This window comes from Nymphaea colorata, chromosome 11 (genome assembly GCF_008831285.2).
Source record: "Nymphaea colorata isolate Beijing-Zhang1983 chromosome 11, ASM883128v2, whole genome shotgun sequence".
Lineage (NCBI taxonomy): Eukaryota > Viridiplantae > Streptophyta > Magnoliopsida > Nymphaeales > Nymphaeaceae > Nymphaea > Nymphaea colorata.
This window is the reverse complement of record NC_045148.1, coordinates 22,424,231-22,440,171: the sequence shown is the minus strand read 5'-3', so window position 1 is coordinate 22,440,171 and position 15,941 is coordinate 22,424,231. Positions and strand designations below refer to the sequence as shown.

The window sequence follows — 15,941 nt, the reverse complement described above, 5'->3', positions numbered from 1 at the left end:
GCACAAAGAAACCAAATATGATCAGCCCCATTAATTTATAACCACGTTGGCATCATAAGCAGATATGTAGCGTCAAGGCAAAAGTGGAGACGGTGATCATAGTCACAGATGTTGCGTTTGAGAGGTTCGCCTTGTCTGCATGGATATCAGATTCTTGCCGTTAGCGAGAGAGAGAGAGAGAGAGAGAGAGAGAGAGAGAGAGATAGCCTGAGGTAGTGTTGGATACACTGCTTGAAGGAGGGTTTGGATTTGATGGAGGGGATGAATTGCGCGGAGGAGATGGTCTTAGGCTTGAACTTGATGGAGGTGGTGAATTGGGCAGTGGGGATGGTCTTGGGCTTGAATTTGATGGAGGTGTTGGAGGAGATTGTTGGTGTGTGGAACTTGATCCATACTGGACACTCATATGCAATACCGTGGGTTTTTTTGTAAGGGCATTTATGTCATTTTGTACAAATGCGGTGTATTGCCCTAATCCTTATGTTGAGAGCAGGGCCGCAGTTTCTTGTGTGTCTTCTTCACCGAGAGTGTTTGTGTTCAACTATGAGTAAATAGTGAAAGATCTGTTCGACCGTAGACATAAGATATTATCGCTTCGAACCCCTTCTTGAGAGTGTGAGAGAAGAGTTTTGTGTTGTTCCTAACAACTGGTATCAGAGCCACGTTCGTTTGCGATAGGAACAATGGCATTGGAAGAAGGAAAAGTCAGAATCGAGAAGTTTGACGGTAAAGACTTCGGATTTTGGAAGAAGCAGATTGAGGACTACTTGTATCAGAAGAAACTGCATGAACAGCTTATGGGAGCGAAGCCTGCATCAATGGCTAATGCAGATTGGCAGTTGTTGGATAGACAAGCCCTTGGAGTCATCCGGTTGACGCTGGCCATAAACGTCGTCTTCAACATTGTTAACGAGAAAATGACAACAAGTTTGATGAAGACGCTAAATGAGTTAATGTCTATCTGATGCGTCGATTATTTAATTTGAAAATGGCTGAAGGTGCTTCTATTACGGATCACATAAATGAGTTCAATGTTATTACTTCTCAATTATGTTCTGTGGATATTAAATTTGATGATGAGGTTCAAACCCTAATTTTACTGTCATCTCTACCAGAGAGTTGGAGTGCCACTGTGACTGCCGTGAGTAGTTCTTCAAGGTCAAGTAAGTTGAAGTTTCGTGGCATTTGAGATTTAATACTTAGTGAGGACATTCGCAGAAGGGACGTAGAAGAACCTCTTGGTTCTGCCCTAAATGTTCAAAATAGCGACAGAACTAATCAATGCTACTAAGAGCATGGAAGGTCCAAATCTAAGGCAAGGAGTCAATCCAAACCTCGAAGTGATGGCTGTTGGAACTGTGGTAAGCCAGGACACCAAAAAAGATATTGGAGGTTGTTGAAAAAGAAGAACCCAAATCGTGAGGATGATTCAGCAAATGCAGCAACAGAAGATATAGCTGATGCACTTGCTTTGAGTGCACATAGTTCCATAGAGTCTTGGATTTTAGACTCTGGTGCATCTTTTCATTCGACGTATTCTAATGAAAGTATGCACAACTATGTTGCAAAAAAATTTGGAGAAGTATACCTTGTGAATGATGAACCTCTGGATATTGTATAGAAAGGTGAGGTTCACATTAAAATGCAGAATGGACTTGTATGGAAGTTAAAAGATGTCAGACATGTCCTAGGGTTGAAGAGAAATCTCATTTCAGTCGGACAGTTAGATGATGAAGGCTATATTACTACCTTTGTTGGAGGAGATTGGAAGATAACCAAAGGTGCTATGGTTATAGCAGGAGGTCACAAACTTGGCACATTGTACATGGCCGTAGAAATGAAAGACATAGTGGCTGTGGCGAAATGTGAAAATAAATCCTTGTTATGGCATTGCAGGCTTAGGCATATATGTGAGAATGGAATGAAGATCATGGCAACAAATAACAAGTTGCATGACTTGAAATCTGTAGACATTGGGTTATGTGATGACTGTGTCTTTGGAAAACAGAAAATGGTCACCTTCTCCAAAGTTGGACGGCCTCCAAAGAAGGAAAAGTTAGAGTTGGTGCATACTGATGTTTGGGGACCAGCTCCAGTTCGTTCTCTTGGAGGATCTCTATACTATGTCACATTTATTGAGGATTGTACCAGAAAGGTATGATTCTATTTTCTCAAGCATAAATCTGACGTGTTTAATGTTTTTAAAAGGTGGAAAGCAGAAGTAGAAAATCAAACCGAAAAGACTCGGATAAAAGAGATAAATTAGATCCTAAGTCCAGGAAATGTTATTTCATTGGTTATGGAAATGATGAGTTTTGGTATCGTTTTTGGGATGATAAAGTGAAGATAAGTATTAGATAGAATGATGTAGTGTTCAATGAGATGGCTCTGTACAAAGACAATGATAGTCTTATGTTTGAGAAGAATGAACATCATGACACAAATAAAGACATTGTAAAACTTGAAGATGTCTCTGAAGATGATGTTGCAATTAAGACTCAAGTTGAAAACAGTCAAATGGAACAATAGCCAAGCACATCCCAACCTCCATTGAGGAGATCATGTAGAAGGCCAAAACAAAATCGAAGGTATTCTCCTTACTTACATTACTTGTTGTTAACTGATGCTAGAGAACCCAAATGTTTTGATGAACCAATGTAGGTTACCGATTCAGTTAAGTGGGAGTTAGCTATGAAAGAAGAGATGGACTCTCTACATAATAACAGAATATGGAAATTAACTGAGCTTCCTTGTAGGAAGAAGGCATTGCAAAACAAATTGGTATATAGGATTAAAGAAGAAGCAGATGAAAGAAAAAGGTATAAAGCAAGGTTATTAGTGAAAGGTTTTCAACAGAAAGAAGGTATAGATTATGCAGAAATTTTCTCTCCTGTTGTAAAACTAACTACTATAAGATTGGTATTAAGTTTAGTTGCAGCTGAAAATATATATATAGAGCAACTAGATGTAAAAACGGCATTCCTTCATAGGGATTTGGAGGAAGATATTTATATGGTGCTACCTGAAGGTTTTCCATGTACTAGGAAAGGAAAGTCTTGTATGCAAGTTAGAAAAGAGTCTCTATGGTTTGAAGCAGACACCAAGACAGTGGTACAAAAAGTGTGATAACTTCGTGGGGAGAAATGCTTTTAAGAAGTGTGATATGGATCACTATTGCAATTTCAAGAACTTTGAAAGTTGTTATATCATTTTACTATTATATGTGGATGATATGCTTATTCCAGGCTCAAATTTGCAAGAGATCAATTCCTTGAAAGAACAACGATCAAAGGAGTTTGAAATGAAAGATCTAGGCGCTGTGAAACAAATCCTCAGGATGAGAATTAGTAGAGACAGTAAGACAGGTACCTTAAATTTATCTCAACAAAATTATATTGAGAAGATCTTGTGCAGGTTTAAGATGCAAGTTGTTAAACCTGTTAGTACGCCTCTTGCTAGTCATTTCAAATTGTCCAAGGATTTGTCACCTAAGACAGATGAAGAACATGAAGAAATGTCAAGGATTCCATATGCTTCAGCAGTTGGTAGCTTGATGTATGCTATGGTATGCACTAGACCAGACATATCACAAGCAGTGGGAGCAGTGAGCTGATAGGTGGCTGAGTCTGAAAAAAAACATTGGGAGGCTGTGAAGTGGATATTATGATATTTGAAAGGAACTTTAGGTATGAGCCTTTGTTTTAAGAAAAATGAATTACTTTTGCATGGCTTTGTAGATGTAGATTTAGGTGGTGATCTTGATAGTAGGAGGAGTACCACCGAGTACATTTACACCCTAGGAGGAACCTGTGTGAGTTGGGTTTCACAACTTCAAAAAGTTGTTGCGTTGTCTACTACTGAAGCTGAATATATTACAATTACAGAAGCCAGTAAAGAGATGATTTGGCTAGAGACTATTCTAAAAGAATTGCATGTAAAGGAAGATAAGAGTGTTCTCTCGTGTGACAGAAAAAGTGCAATTCATTTAGCCAAGAATCCAGTGTTCCATGCTAGAACAAAGCATATTGAATTGAAGTATCATTTCATTAGAGATTTGTTGGAAGAGAAGATACTATCTCTTGAAAAGGTTCGTGGAACAGAAAATCCAGCAGATATGTTGACAAAGCCAGCGACTGCTGAGAAGCTGAGATTATGTTTAACCTCAGTTGGTCTCCAAGGTTGATTGATGAGGAGGCATCGCATAGGTTGAGTATGTGATGTACAAGCACTTGGGTGGATCAAATTTTAAGTGGAAGATTGTTGGTGTATAGAACTTGATCCACACTAGACACTCATATGCAATACCTGGTACAAATGTGGGTTTTGCCCTAATCTTTATGCTGAGAGGAGGGCCGCAGTTTCTTGTGTGTCTTCTTTTCCGAGAGTGTCTACGTTCAACTGTGAGTGAATAGTGAAAGATCTGTGCGACCGTGGACGTAGGAGATTATTGCTCTGAACCACGTAAGTCTTTGTCTTCTTGCTTGTTGCTTCTAACCCTTTCTTGAGAGTGTGAGAGAAAAGTTTTGTGTTGTGTCTAACAGAGATGGGGTTGTTGTACAATTATAAAAGAGCTGTGTATCAAACCTCACACGGCAACTTCCGGTGGCAATTTCACAGCCATGTGCATTGTCGCAAGTCGATCGGATTTGGGAGATGGTGCTGATCAAACACTGACTGCAATCAGCGAGGCTAGTGTCCCTGGTACACTGCACCAGCCCGTATATCGTCTTTTAATCGGTGGATGTGATGTTGCCCGTCGCAAGCATGAACTTTGAATTCGGCTCTGTTGTGGCCTGAGAAGCCAGATTCTTCAGCAGACTCCCCAACTTCTGGTTGAAGGCATTAGGTTCTTTCACTTTGTCATTGATCCAAAACCAATTACCAGAATCCTCGACATTGAGGTGACCAAAGAAGTCGGTGTTGGAGTAGCGGAGCTGGTAATTTTCATACCAAATGATGGCATCGCTCGCGTTGGGGCAGTATTTTTGGACGATGTCGAGGGTGGAATTACGGATGCAAGAGTTGCAGCCTTCTGGATCAATGTCGCCTCTGCACTGAGCCTGCCCATACACTCTTCCCGATCCTTTGCCCTTGGTAACGTTGGCAAAACCACTGGGAGGGGCATCCTTTGTTAAGATGTTGAAGACCCCGTGCATATTCCTTTCAAACTTGCTTCCACCCGTGTAATTGGCAGTGACGTTGCAGCGGCTATTAATATAGTCGTTGCTGCTCATTCCATGGTCGACATGGAAGGCAAGGAGGAGAAGAAGTGGAAAGCCAACCCTCAGCAAACCATCTCCATTCTTCTAGCTAGGGATTGGAAGATAACAAAATATCCGTTGGGGAGGTTTGGGCTATTTAACGAGAAAATGGAAACAAAGTGCCAAACACGCGCGTCTCAATCGAGTGGATGCCTTTCAAAATGACATCAAGGAAGATTTAATATCAATGTTCGAGGGCATGGTTTAGCTCTCTGATCAGGAAGCCCATGGGTCTTAATAAGATTTTCCAGCATGATCGGTGGTGTGCAGGATATAAGGGTACATGTAGGGTGATTTCCATTGCCAAAAGAGAAGGGAAAAAAAGGGGATATATCTCATCCCCGTTAATAGAAAATTCTCATCACCGTCAATATCACGGAGGGTGAAATTGAACTGCGTGTCTGGATGATCTAATCTAATTGATGAATAAGGACCCGTGCTTCTAACAGCGAAGGACGACAAGGCAATGGTAGAAGAAGAAAAAGTCAAGGCAGGTGAAGCCATAATCAAATGACGCAACATGCCATGCACCTCTTCTTTGAGGAAAAGTAGAACCACTGCACATTAAATACGCCAATATCCCTAGATTGAGTCAGTCAACCAAAAAGGAAATCAATGGATTGTTCCCTTTCCGACTTTTCTACCACATTTTCAGGTTTTCTGAACCTGTAATTGAAATTTAAGGTCTGTGCCAACTCCACCGATTGTAAAGAATGGTCTAGTTAGCACATGTGATCTTTTCTCCTTATAATTATTTGACATTGCAGTTAGAGTGGCAAGACCACAAGTTAAATTAGTAGAAAATGGGTTACTTGACAAAGTTATAGATGTCACTCAAGTGTTTGACAAGGCAAATTTGTTACTTGCCTCTAGTTGGAATTGACTAAGGCAACAAAAGGGGCATCGTATAGACGCTTGAAGAAGATAAGCATCCCGTTGTCCAAAAATTCACGTCACTATTTCCAGTCCTTGTTTAAGTTTCGCAATGCCAGAAAGCTAGATAACAGTAAAATTCTGACCATTAAATTTGAAACGATTGGATAAAAAAAAGGAAAAATCTCATTATAGTTTCACCTTTCCTATAGCCCCACATGATGTTCATACGCATGCATCTAAATGTTAAAATATACATTTTTTTTTCTGAATGGTGCGTGCTTTTTCTCCCAATGGTTTACCATTTGTTATGTCACTCTCTATCATTCTAGAAAACAGGCACGTCATTCGCTAAAAATCAAATTTCAAAAAACCTCAAAGGCTGTGATTTTCCATTTCTCAAAATGAGCGGCTCCTACCTTAGAACTAGTCATTTTGGAAGCTCAACCTAACTTTTGAGAAAAGTTGCTTCAAATATTTACTTTGTTTAACAATCATTCGAACTTAGGTCGTTAACTTTCTTTTTCATACTTTTAACTTATCTTGTATCAATTTTGAATCAAAAAACCAAAAAAGGAGGAAAACGTCATGTTCACGCATTTCAGGAAGACTAATTATAATCAAATAGAAAGTTGGCCCAGTCTACTTGATGACAAGCAATCACGATTAAATGAACAATACTATCTACCAAGGAAAAGGAAAAGATGACAACGAACTGCTCAAGTGTTTGATTCATACATTTCGAGTGAGAAAGGGAGCCCCACCATCCGGTAAAAAAGCCAAAGCTTTCGAGTGAGTAGGGAGCCCTACCATCCATCCAATAAAAAAGCCGAAGCTTCCACCTAAACTTTCAGGACTGCTTTCGGCTGCATTTCAATTTGGTGACGTCCTTTAGATGAATACATTCGCCGTGAATCACAAAACAAGTCACAACTTGGTAACCCCGGTACGCAGAGTGGTTGAACAGGTTACTATGAGCATTAATCTTATGTTTCCTTGCGTTTTAACATCGCTGTAGGATTTGTCGGGGTGGAGTACTCGGTCTGCCTTGACTCCATATGTTTTCCACCAACCTAATTGGAGAAGGAGGATGATTCTCAAAAGAGGCCCATTTTTCATGGGAGCCTCTTCATATTTTAACTAGTTTTTAGTCTTTGCTGAGCAAAGTATACACTCTGGTTTTGAAAGTCTTCGTGCGCCACTGACCAACAGATGCACGTCTACGTTCTCGGTTCCCCAACCTCTATCCACTGCCTTGTCCTAGCGCTTTCGTGGACAGTGAGTACTGACTACTTCATGGACCAGGTTGCAATAATTTGGTGAACTTCACTCCAGTGCCTGGCTGTCAGAAAATGTCATCGTCGTTATCAATCAATCGAGTACGTAGGGTCGGCGTCGTTGGTCCACACACCTACAGGACACCGAGTCCACTTAGGGTTAAAGGGTTTCACTTGAACCCACCTGCTCGTCAAATTAGTGTACAGATAGTAGTTAGCCCCACCATACTGCTTGGCAGCACCCATCTGCACAAGCATCTTACCATCTCTCACCCGCATCGATTTTAAAAGTAACACCGTAAAAATCAATTTTTACAATATGACCGAACCGTCACTTTTGGAGCAATGGCCGACTTGACGATTCAATTGAATCGGCAAGTGAAACAGCAGATGATACTCAAAATTTTATTTCATAAACCAAACAAAAAAAATATGTGAAAAGATCCAACTAAAACTAAACAAGGTCATATAAATTCGACAGTATAAAAGTATGTAAACAAAACAACGAAATTGAACAAGACAGAAAACGAATGGAAAGAAAGAAAAGGAAAAAAAAAACTATAATTAACAAGAATACTAGGGCAAACTGCGTTAATTAATGTTTGCTGATTTCAGCGGAATGAAACATGCCCTTAAAAAATGCATCCTAAATTCATAAAAGAAATCCAACAAAATGACAATTAAAAAATGTCAAAATTAACTCAGCAACTCAATGAGAATAACTTGAATCCAATTAAATGGATCCAATCCAGGTGGACCGGACTAGCTCTGCGCCAATAATCCAGCCTTACCAGCTCAAGGTTTTCAAATCACCAACTAAATCTTCTTAACTGGCCGGCAAAGCTAAAATTTTACGTTGTCTTTTCCACTCCATCACCATTTCAATGTCCAATCTCCATTTAAAACGGTGTTTGTGAATGAACAAAAGTTTTTTTTCAATAAAGAAGAGATCAGCTATTACATGAGAGAAACAACAATCCTATAAAAAATTTAAGGGCAATAGTTTTCAAGTATTATAAGACAAATTGGATGTCATAAGCATGGTCAATGTACTTTACCTTAGTTAGATAGCTAGCAGAACATGGTAACATCTAACGGTAACATCAAGTAGGAACTTAAAACATAACGTTCCCCTTTTGACTCGTTTGCCATAACAACCAGAACAGCTAGATTCTCTTTACTAGAACTTTTCCAAAGTTATTTCTACTGGTCATATTGGCACATAACAAACAAAAGATACACAACAATGGGCATGGATGTCAGCTTGACTAATTGCCTGTCGCTTTGCGGCCCTGCTTGGGAGTTCTCGTTCGCAGATGACATCTTCCTCCGATATATTGGTCCAATGTACTTTTACAATTAGCATAATTTCTTTTTCCATGAACCAAGGAATCTATTTGCTTTAGGATCCCTATTCGTCTACCATCAGAAAATAGAATCCCTAAGCACAAAAGCTTCTGGCAAAAGCACAAGAACCCATTTCTCATCCAGTGTGAAATCTACTACACATCTCAGTTGTAAATCTTGGAAAGATTGGAGAGGGAAGTATTCATTTCATTGAATTAAAACATAAATATACATTTTTCTGAAAAACTATAGGGAAACAATTGGTTTGTCCTTACAAGAATGAGAAGATATTTTTATTGACCTTATCATCAGAGGAACATGAGGTCACACATTGTACTGCACAATATTAAATCACAACTCTTGTATATACCACATCCTGATAACTATTACAAAGAACTGCAACAAACGAACCAAGAAGTTCAAAGCTCATACACCAAAAGCACAAATGATACATTGAAAGGTAGGGAACAAATTACAATCCCTACTTCCTCCTCACGTGAGTAGTTCAAAGCTTCAGTAAGGAGATCAACCAAGCTCCGAACCAGGACCTGATATAGTTGTGCTCGCTTGTGCTCCCAAAGAAAAGATTCTGATTTTCCAGGAAGAGAGGGCAGGAGGCAAAATGGATGGAAGGATCAAGGAGCTGTTTTCAAGCATCGCAACAACATTGGACATTTTGGGCCTGCTTGATGCATCTTCTTGAACACATAGCAGGCCAATATGGATGCATCTTAATACCTCATCGTTGTCACATGTTCCTTCCAATATTTGATCCACAACTTGCAGAGCCTTGTTCTCCCCCCAAGGTCTCCATACCTACTCCAAAATAACAATGTTTGAATTATTTACTGGGAACGGACAACAGCTTTATCTATATGGCGGAGAGCTTTATTGGTGCACAAGATCAACAAAGAAAGCAAATCCAAAATTACATTTGTATTTTTATGCAATTTAAACAATAACACCTGTAATAGACATAATGTGCCTACAAAACAGTAGACACAAAAACAATGTTCATCACTTACATAATTTAATAGATTTTCATCAGTCTCTTGTTGGATTAAGGAGAAATTCTTTTTCCCAGTTATCATCTCCAGCAGCAAAACACCAAAGCCGTAAACATCTATCTTTACTGACACCCTTCCCTCAAGAAGATACTCAGGTGCCATATATCCACTGCAGAAAAAGTTGAAAATCTGAAAAAAAAAACAAAAAATGTTAAAGCTACAAGCGAATCTGTTTTCTTCTTAAGTTCATGAGCAAGTTCGTTCTCATGTATATACATTAGGTGCAACTTTAGTAGGGAAGAGGAGAGACTATTTTTTTGAAATGACCTAATTACATGGTTGAAGTGTGAAAACATTTGTAATGAACATTACCGAAAAGATTGATGCTCATCTACGCTAGTTGTCGATCGTTTGTTGCTCCTATAGGAATAAATTGAAGCATACAAGTAGTAAGTTAGGATCCATGAGAATAAATGTTCGAATCAACTTTTTGATGGGGCCATCACAGCTGGTATGGAACTTCGTCAGAAGCTAAAAAGACACAATGTATAGCAAAAACAACAAGGAGAAAAGACTTGCTCATACAAATTTTGAACGAAAAAGTTCTGAATCTTATTAGCGTCCTGTATTCTAGATTATAGCCTTTTTAGGTGCCTATCTCAAGCATACTAACAAGGAGGTTGAGATCTAATATGTATGCTTGCTCTCAGGTCAGGTACAGTTCGGGCCATCTCATGGTTACCAAGTTTTTTGTTGGAACTGATTGAACAAAGTGGGCATAAAATGCAGCTTTCCATGATTAAGTATCTAGCAAACCAACATTACCAGGACAAGTTAATAGCAACCCATGGCCTAATCAGTTTGACAAATTCTGGTGACTGTAGTCATGGAGGAAGCTGCCAATTAAATTTGGGCTGTGGACGCTCAAATACTAATGTCGGTATAAGATCTGAATTTTGCAAATGCAGTATCAGAAATTGCAGCAACAAACAACAACCAACTTACCGAGTTTCCATAATCTCAAGTGTTTCGGTTTGTGTTTGGTCTGTGTCAACGATCTTTGCATTGCCAAAATCTGAAATCTTGGGGTTCATGTCTTCATCTAATAAAATGTTGCTTGCTTTCAGATCCCTGTGAACAGTTCTCAGCCTTGAATCTTCGTGAAGATACAGAACTCCTCTTGCTATGCCATTTATGAGCTTGAAACGTACTGGCCAATCCAATTGCATATGCTTCGTTGGTTCCCCTTTCAAAGAAAAATAAAATTAAAGGTGAATTGTCCTTTTCTTTTCTGGTAATGCTAAGCAAATACGCTGCGTTAAATGATAAAGTACAAAAACATTTCACGTCCAACCATCCATCCATACACTCTTGTACATATACTAGGCAACGTTTTTACTCGAGTAAATTGCAAAGCTAAATAGCTTTTTGTTATAAACCATCAAGTTGATGCAGCTACTGCTGACTGCATATAAGATATAACATAATAAAACCTGGGTGCCCCAATAGTTATATATGCATCAATGACTCGAAGTTTCCTGAACCATATCATTCCTAGAATAAATTTTGATCATAGCGTAACATAAAGGTAATTCGTTTCTGCTGCAACCCCTGCAGCCCTGCTTCATAAAAACAAGGGGCCTTTTCAAGAAAATTGAAAGAAATTAGCGAGAAAATAATGCTAAGATTATTTGCACAGTCTTTTGTTACGGAGGCCGTGCAAAACTCATGATGTTGATATTTATAAACCTGGCCGGGTTTGGATCCCTTGATTTAAGCATTGCATCTCTGTGATAGCTCTATAAACAAAGGAAGTGGACACCGATCGACTACAAGGTCGATGGTGGCCTTTCATAGTAAAAAAATCATGTTTAATCTCTTATCCTTCTTATTATATATATATAATAAAAAAATCAAAATGAAAATAACATTTAACTAAATAAGTGTTTTTAAATAAAGGCATTACATGTTAATGAACAATAACTTTAAAAATAGAATGAAAACTGAGTTGAAAAAAAATCGAATCATGTAAAATTAACGAGTTTGGATCATGTTTTACTTAAAAAGTACTTAAATGTATCCAAGTACCCATGTATGGATACAGAAAGTATGTGAACCTTATTAAAGTATTCATGTGACTTAGATACATTGCTCCATTAGCACAGATAAGATTTCTATGGACAAACTAAACTATGCTAAAGAAATGAAATCTCTATACAAGAAAAGAGAGAACTCGATGCCGTTACACTCCTATTGCTTCTTACAAGTTACAAGTGTACTATGATTCCAACCTCTCCATTTCTGAAACTCACCTCCAGAAGGCCTCCCTCTTCAGTTTTGGCCAAGGGATACACATTTGAAAAATCATACACATAGTAAAATGATTACAGCCGGGGCACTAGGCAAATAATTAAAGGGCATACCTTATACGAATAAACAAATTAGTGGAGGACTATCCATGTGAAAATAAACAAAATCTGTGTACCTGTATGGACAACTGCCCTCACATGCACACATGTTATGTTCTCGTGCTCAAAAGGACACACTTTGACTCCTTTGGCCGCTGATTGCCAAGCACCTTCACCGGAACTCTCCTCTTGTCATGAACCACTTTCCCTACCTACTATGAGTAGCAGAGTAGCGCATTTAAAGATTGCTTATTTGCATATTAATAATTTTTAAGTGCCCCATAAAATTTGAAATTTGAATAACAATTCGCCCTCAACTTAATTGCCATTGCCAGTGGCCACCTCCCACAACACCTCTGGTTCCACCACTACACTACAGGACGACCCCTTAAGGCAAAAGAAAACATAACGAGCAAAAGCTAAAACAAGCTTACCAAAGAGAAAATTGTCGAGACTAGTATTCCGCACATACTCATAGACGAGTATCTTCTCTTCACCTTCCATAAAGCCTCCTAAAAGTCGGACAAGATTTCTGTGTTGAAGTTTAGCGAGTGTCTGCACTTCATTGTCAAATTGCTTCGGACCATGCCCTGCATTCCGTGACAGCCTCTTTACAGCTATTTCTTGACCATCCGGTAGATGGCCCTCACAAAGCGATGGTTGGTGAAGCAAATTAACATGCGAAGCGTAGTAACACCGATTCAATAGCAGTTCTCTCGTTTTCCCAACTGATGTGTAATAAATTTTCAAATCGAGCCGGGAAAGCATAAAAGATTACTGTATATTTACCCTGTAAACAGCACCGAATCCTCCCTCTCCAAGCTTATTATTCGGTGCAAAATCATTGGTGGCAGCCATGACGATAGCCAAATCGAGTGTTGCACCATCTATCGCATCTGCTTTCCTCAAAACTAAAACGAACTCCACAAAAAAACAAGGTAAATAGGCTAATTGCGTAATGGTGCCGTAGGTCCATGCGAGGTCAAATTGGTTTTTCCTTTCATGCGTTGGGGTACTGAAATTTTCTTCAGTCAAGCTCTGTATGGAGGTCTGACATCTGAATCCCAATTTGATTTTTAAACTGAATTCGGACCATAGTATAGGTACATTGGGTATATAACATTTACTTAACATGATCTCTGATCTGAATTCAAATCTCACCAATATTTGTGTAAATCTGAATTTTTTTGTATGGTTCGATTCTTAATTGAATTTATTGGCATCCGTCAACCCCAGGTTGGTTTGCCAAAACTCTCTCTCTTTATCTGCATAAACATGGTACCTTTTCTTTCATTGGCCGTCTCCAACTCTCCATGCCAAGGACTAAATCAACGAAGACTTTAAGTTCTCGTGGGGCCAACTTATGTGCCGATAAAAAAAAGTTGTTGGTAGCGACTTTAGTTGTCACAAATCTGGATTATGGTTGGACTATTGAAAGCTTTGTCTGAGACTATTTTCTATGCATGCAATGAATTACATCCATTATTCGTAGGATCAAGTAAATGTATTATACAACACAGTAAAGTTAGCTTTCTCGAAAAAAATTCGGTGAATTTTAAAAGAAGTTACAAAACTGAAAATCAAATGTAAAAAATATGAAAATAAAAATTTGGCAAGTGCTAAAGATTGTAAAAAAAAAAGCTGAAGAAGACACCGAAAAACAAAAGACGTGTTTTTTCAATTTGGCTAAAAACGTTTCTTCCTGTTTTTCGGGGACAAAACCGATTTTCTGTAACACTATTGTGAGATATTTGAACGGCTAAACCGGTGTTTAAACAAATTCCTCGCTCTCTCTCTCTCATTTATAAGGTTCTGGTTTCTACCAACCTTGTTGTTCAAAACCATCGTCTTCTTCCTCCTTGCTCTGCAATCCGCCACGCTTCAACTTCTTTCTCCAAAGGCAACAGAATTCTGTCTTCCACCAGTAAAATCCGCAAATTAAGCAAGTAATAAGAACCACAATCGTCAAGACAGAGATTGCGATTATGATATACATGTGTTTTCTGCCTGCACTTTTCTGCTGGCCTGCATATACAAAATATTCTTGTCATATGAATCAGAGAGAGAGAGAGAGAGAGAGAGAGAGGCTTGCCTGATGTAGTGTTGGATGCACCGCTTGATGTAGCGCTTGAATCCAATGAAGGTGGTGGAGGAGATGGGTTTGGGCTTGGAGGTAGTGAATTAAAAGATGGGCTTGGCCTTGGAGTTAGTGAATTAAAAGATGGGGTTGGGCTTGAATTGGATGGAGGCGCTGGAAGAGACGAGGTTGGAGTTGTTGGGGTACCATAAAAGAGCTCCGTATCAAACCTCACACGGCAACTTCCCGCGGCAACTTCACAGCCATGTCCATTTTCGCAAGTCCCTCGGATTTTGAAGATGGTGCTATTCAAACAAAGACTGCAACCAGCGAGGCTTATGTCCCTGGTGCACTGCACCAGCCCGCATATCGTCTGTTGATCATCGTAGGGGATGTTGCTGGTAGCAAACATGAGCCTTGAAGGCTCTGTTGTCGCTTGATAAGTGAAAATCTTCAGAAGACTACCCAAATTCTCGTTAAAGGCTTTGGCGTCTTCCATTTTATCATTGATCCAATACCAATAACCATAATCCTCCACATTGAGTTGACCAAAGAAGTTGGTGATGGAATAGCGGAGCTGGCACTTTTCATACCATATGATGGCATCCATATTATAAGGACAGTATCCGACGACTTGTTGGGTGGAATTACGGATGCACTCCTTGCAGCTATCCTGGTCAATGTCACCCCTGCACTGGACCAGGCTATGCACTGTATCCGATCCTACGCCTACTGTGGCGTTGGAAAAACCAGTAGGAAGAGCATCGTTTGTCAAGATGGAGAAGAGGCTGTGCATATTTACTTCAAACGCGCTTCCATCCGTGTAATTCGCAGTGACGCTGCAGCGGCAGTCAATATAGTCGTTCGTGCTCATTGCATGGTCGACATTGAAGGAAAGCAGGAGGAGGAGGAGGATGTAGAAGTCTACCTTCAACAAGCTTGGCACCATTACAGGGTAAACCATCTCCAATCCTCTTAGCTATGGAATGGAAGAGAACAAAATCTCCGCTGGGGAGCTTTGGCTTATTTAACGATAAAATGAATTGAAGCCCAAGGGCTGCCTCCCAAAATCACCTCAAGGAGGAAGGGAGATTTAATGATCTATGGCTCTGATCAGGAAGCCGATGGCCCTAATTGTAAGATGTTGCTCCAGGTGGTGTGCAAGCTGTGGAGAGATAAGGGTGTATAGAGATCTCCACTGCCCAAGAAAAAAGATAGTCCACGTCACCATCAATCGCATAGAGGGTGAAAAGTGAAGTGCGTGTATGACTGGAATCCTGGTGTGTTCCTGAACCCTTTGACCGTTAAAGATCAAGTCGGTGTCGACCTTGCTAGTTGGATTGGGGAAGGCACGACGGATGAACAGGTACGAGTGCTAACTGCTTGTGACAGCCAAAGATGACCAGCCAATGGTACCATCAAGACGGAAATGCGACACAACTCAGCTCGTTATAACTTATATATGGTTATATATCTTGTTTTTGTGTACAAAATTAAATATTTCTTTAATAATAACAAAAAAATAGTCATGATTAATAAAAAATTATGAAAATAAAAAAAAGCAAAAAAAGATTTTGAATTTGATAAAGGTAAAATTTGTTAGTTTGTATATGCATAACATACTTATCTAAACAATAAAAAAAACATTTCATTTTTTTGTCATGCTTGTAGCCTTAATTCATTATTTTATA

General features: G+C 39.3%; 3 protein-coding genes across 5 annotated transcripts in view; all 3 read right to left on the bottom strand.

The window, feature by feature from the left end:
- LOC116264215 (cysteine-rich receptor-like protein kinase 10) overlaps window positions 1–15,941 on the bottom strand; it is a 70,515-nt gene that overhangs the window by 39,905 nt on the left and 14,669 nt on the right. The gene's annotated exons all lie outside the window — the stretch shown is intronic.
- On the bottom strand, window positions 4,731–5,234 carry LOC116263687 (cysteine-rich repeat secretory protein 38-like). Its single transcript, XM_031643422.1, has one exon. It carries the CDS (start codon window positions 5,232–5,234, stop codon window positions 4,731–4,733), a length of 504 nt encoding a protein of 167 aa, XP_031499282.1.
- LOC116264217 (cysteine-rich receptor-like protein kinase 14) lies at window positions 8,958–15,394 on the bottom strand. 3 transcript variants are annotated; one of them, XM_050080440.1, is made up of 8 exons: window positions 15,179–15,394; window positions 14,266–15,089; window positions 14,001–14,198; window positions 12,608–12,763; window positions 10,771–11,011; window positions 10,138–10,185; window positions 9,784–9,954; window positions 8,958–9,574 (listed from the first exon to the last, which is right to left on the bottom strand). In XM_050080440.1, exons 2-7 carry the CDS (start codon window positions 15,044–15,046, stop codon window positions 9,888–9,890), a joined length of 1,491 nt encoding a protein of 496 aa, XP_049936397.1. In that variant the 5' UTR covers window positions 15,047–15,089; window positions 15,179–15,394; the 3' UTR covers window positions 8,958–9,574; window positions 9,784–9,887. The 3 variants fall into 3 exon arrangements, with proteins under 3 accessions (XP_049936397.1, XP_031500169.1, XP_031500172.1); XM_031644309.2 differs by having other exon boundaries at window positions 14,266–15,394; XM_031644312.2 differs by lacking the exon at window positions 12,608–12,763 and having other exon boundaries at window positions 14,266–15,394.

Excerpts from the sequence above, each read along its gene's own strand:
- LOC116263687 (XM_031643422.1), bottom strand. The coding sequence starts at position 5,234 with ATGAGCAGCAACGACTATATTAATAGCCGCTGCAACGTCACTGCCAAT.
- LOC116264217 (XM_031644309.2), bottom strand. The coding sequence starts at position 15,214 with ATGGTTTACCCTGTAATGGTGCCAAGCTTGTTGAAGGTAGACTTCTAC. Across the intron at positions 14,199-14,265 it reads TGCATCCAACACTACATCAG|GCCAGCAGAAAAGTGCAGGC; the intron begins GCAAGCCTCTCT and ends TTGTATATGCAG. Across the intron at positions 12,764-14,000 it reads CGATGGTTTTGAACAACAAG|GGCATGGTCCGAAGCAATTT; the intron begins GTTGGTAGAAAC and ends CACGGAATGCAG.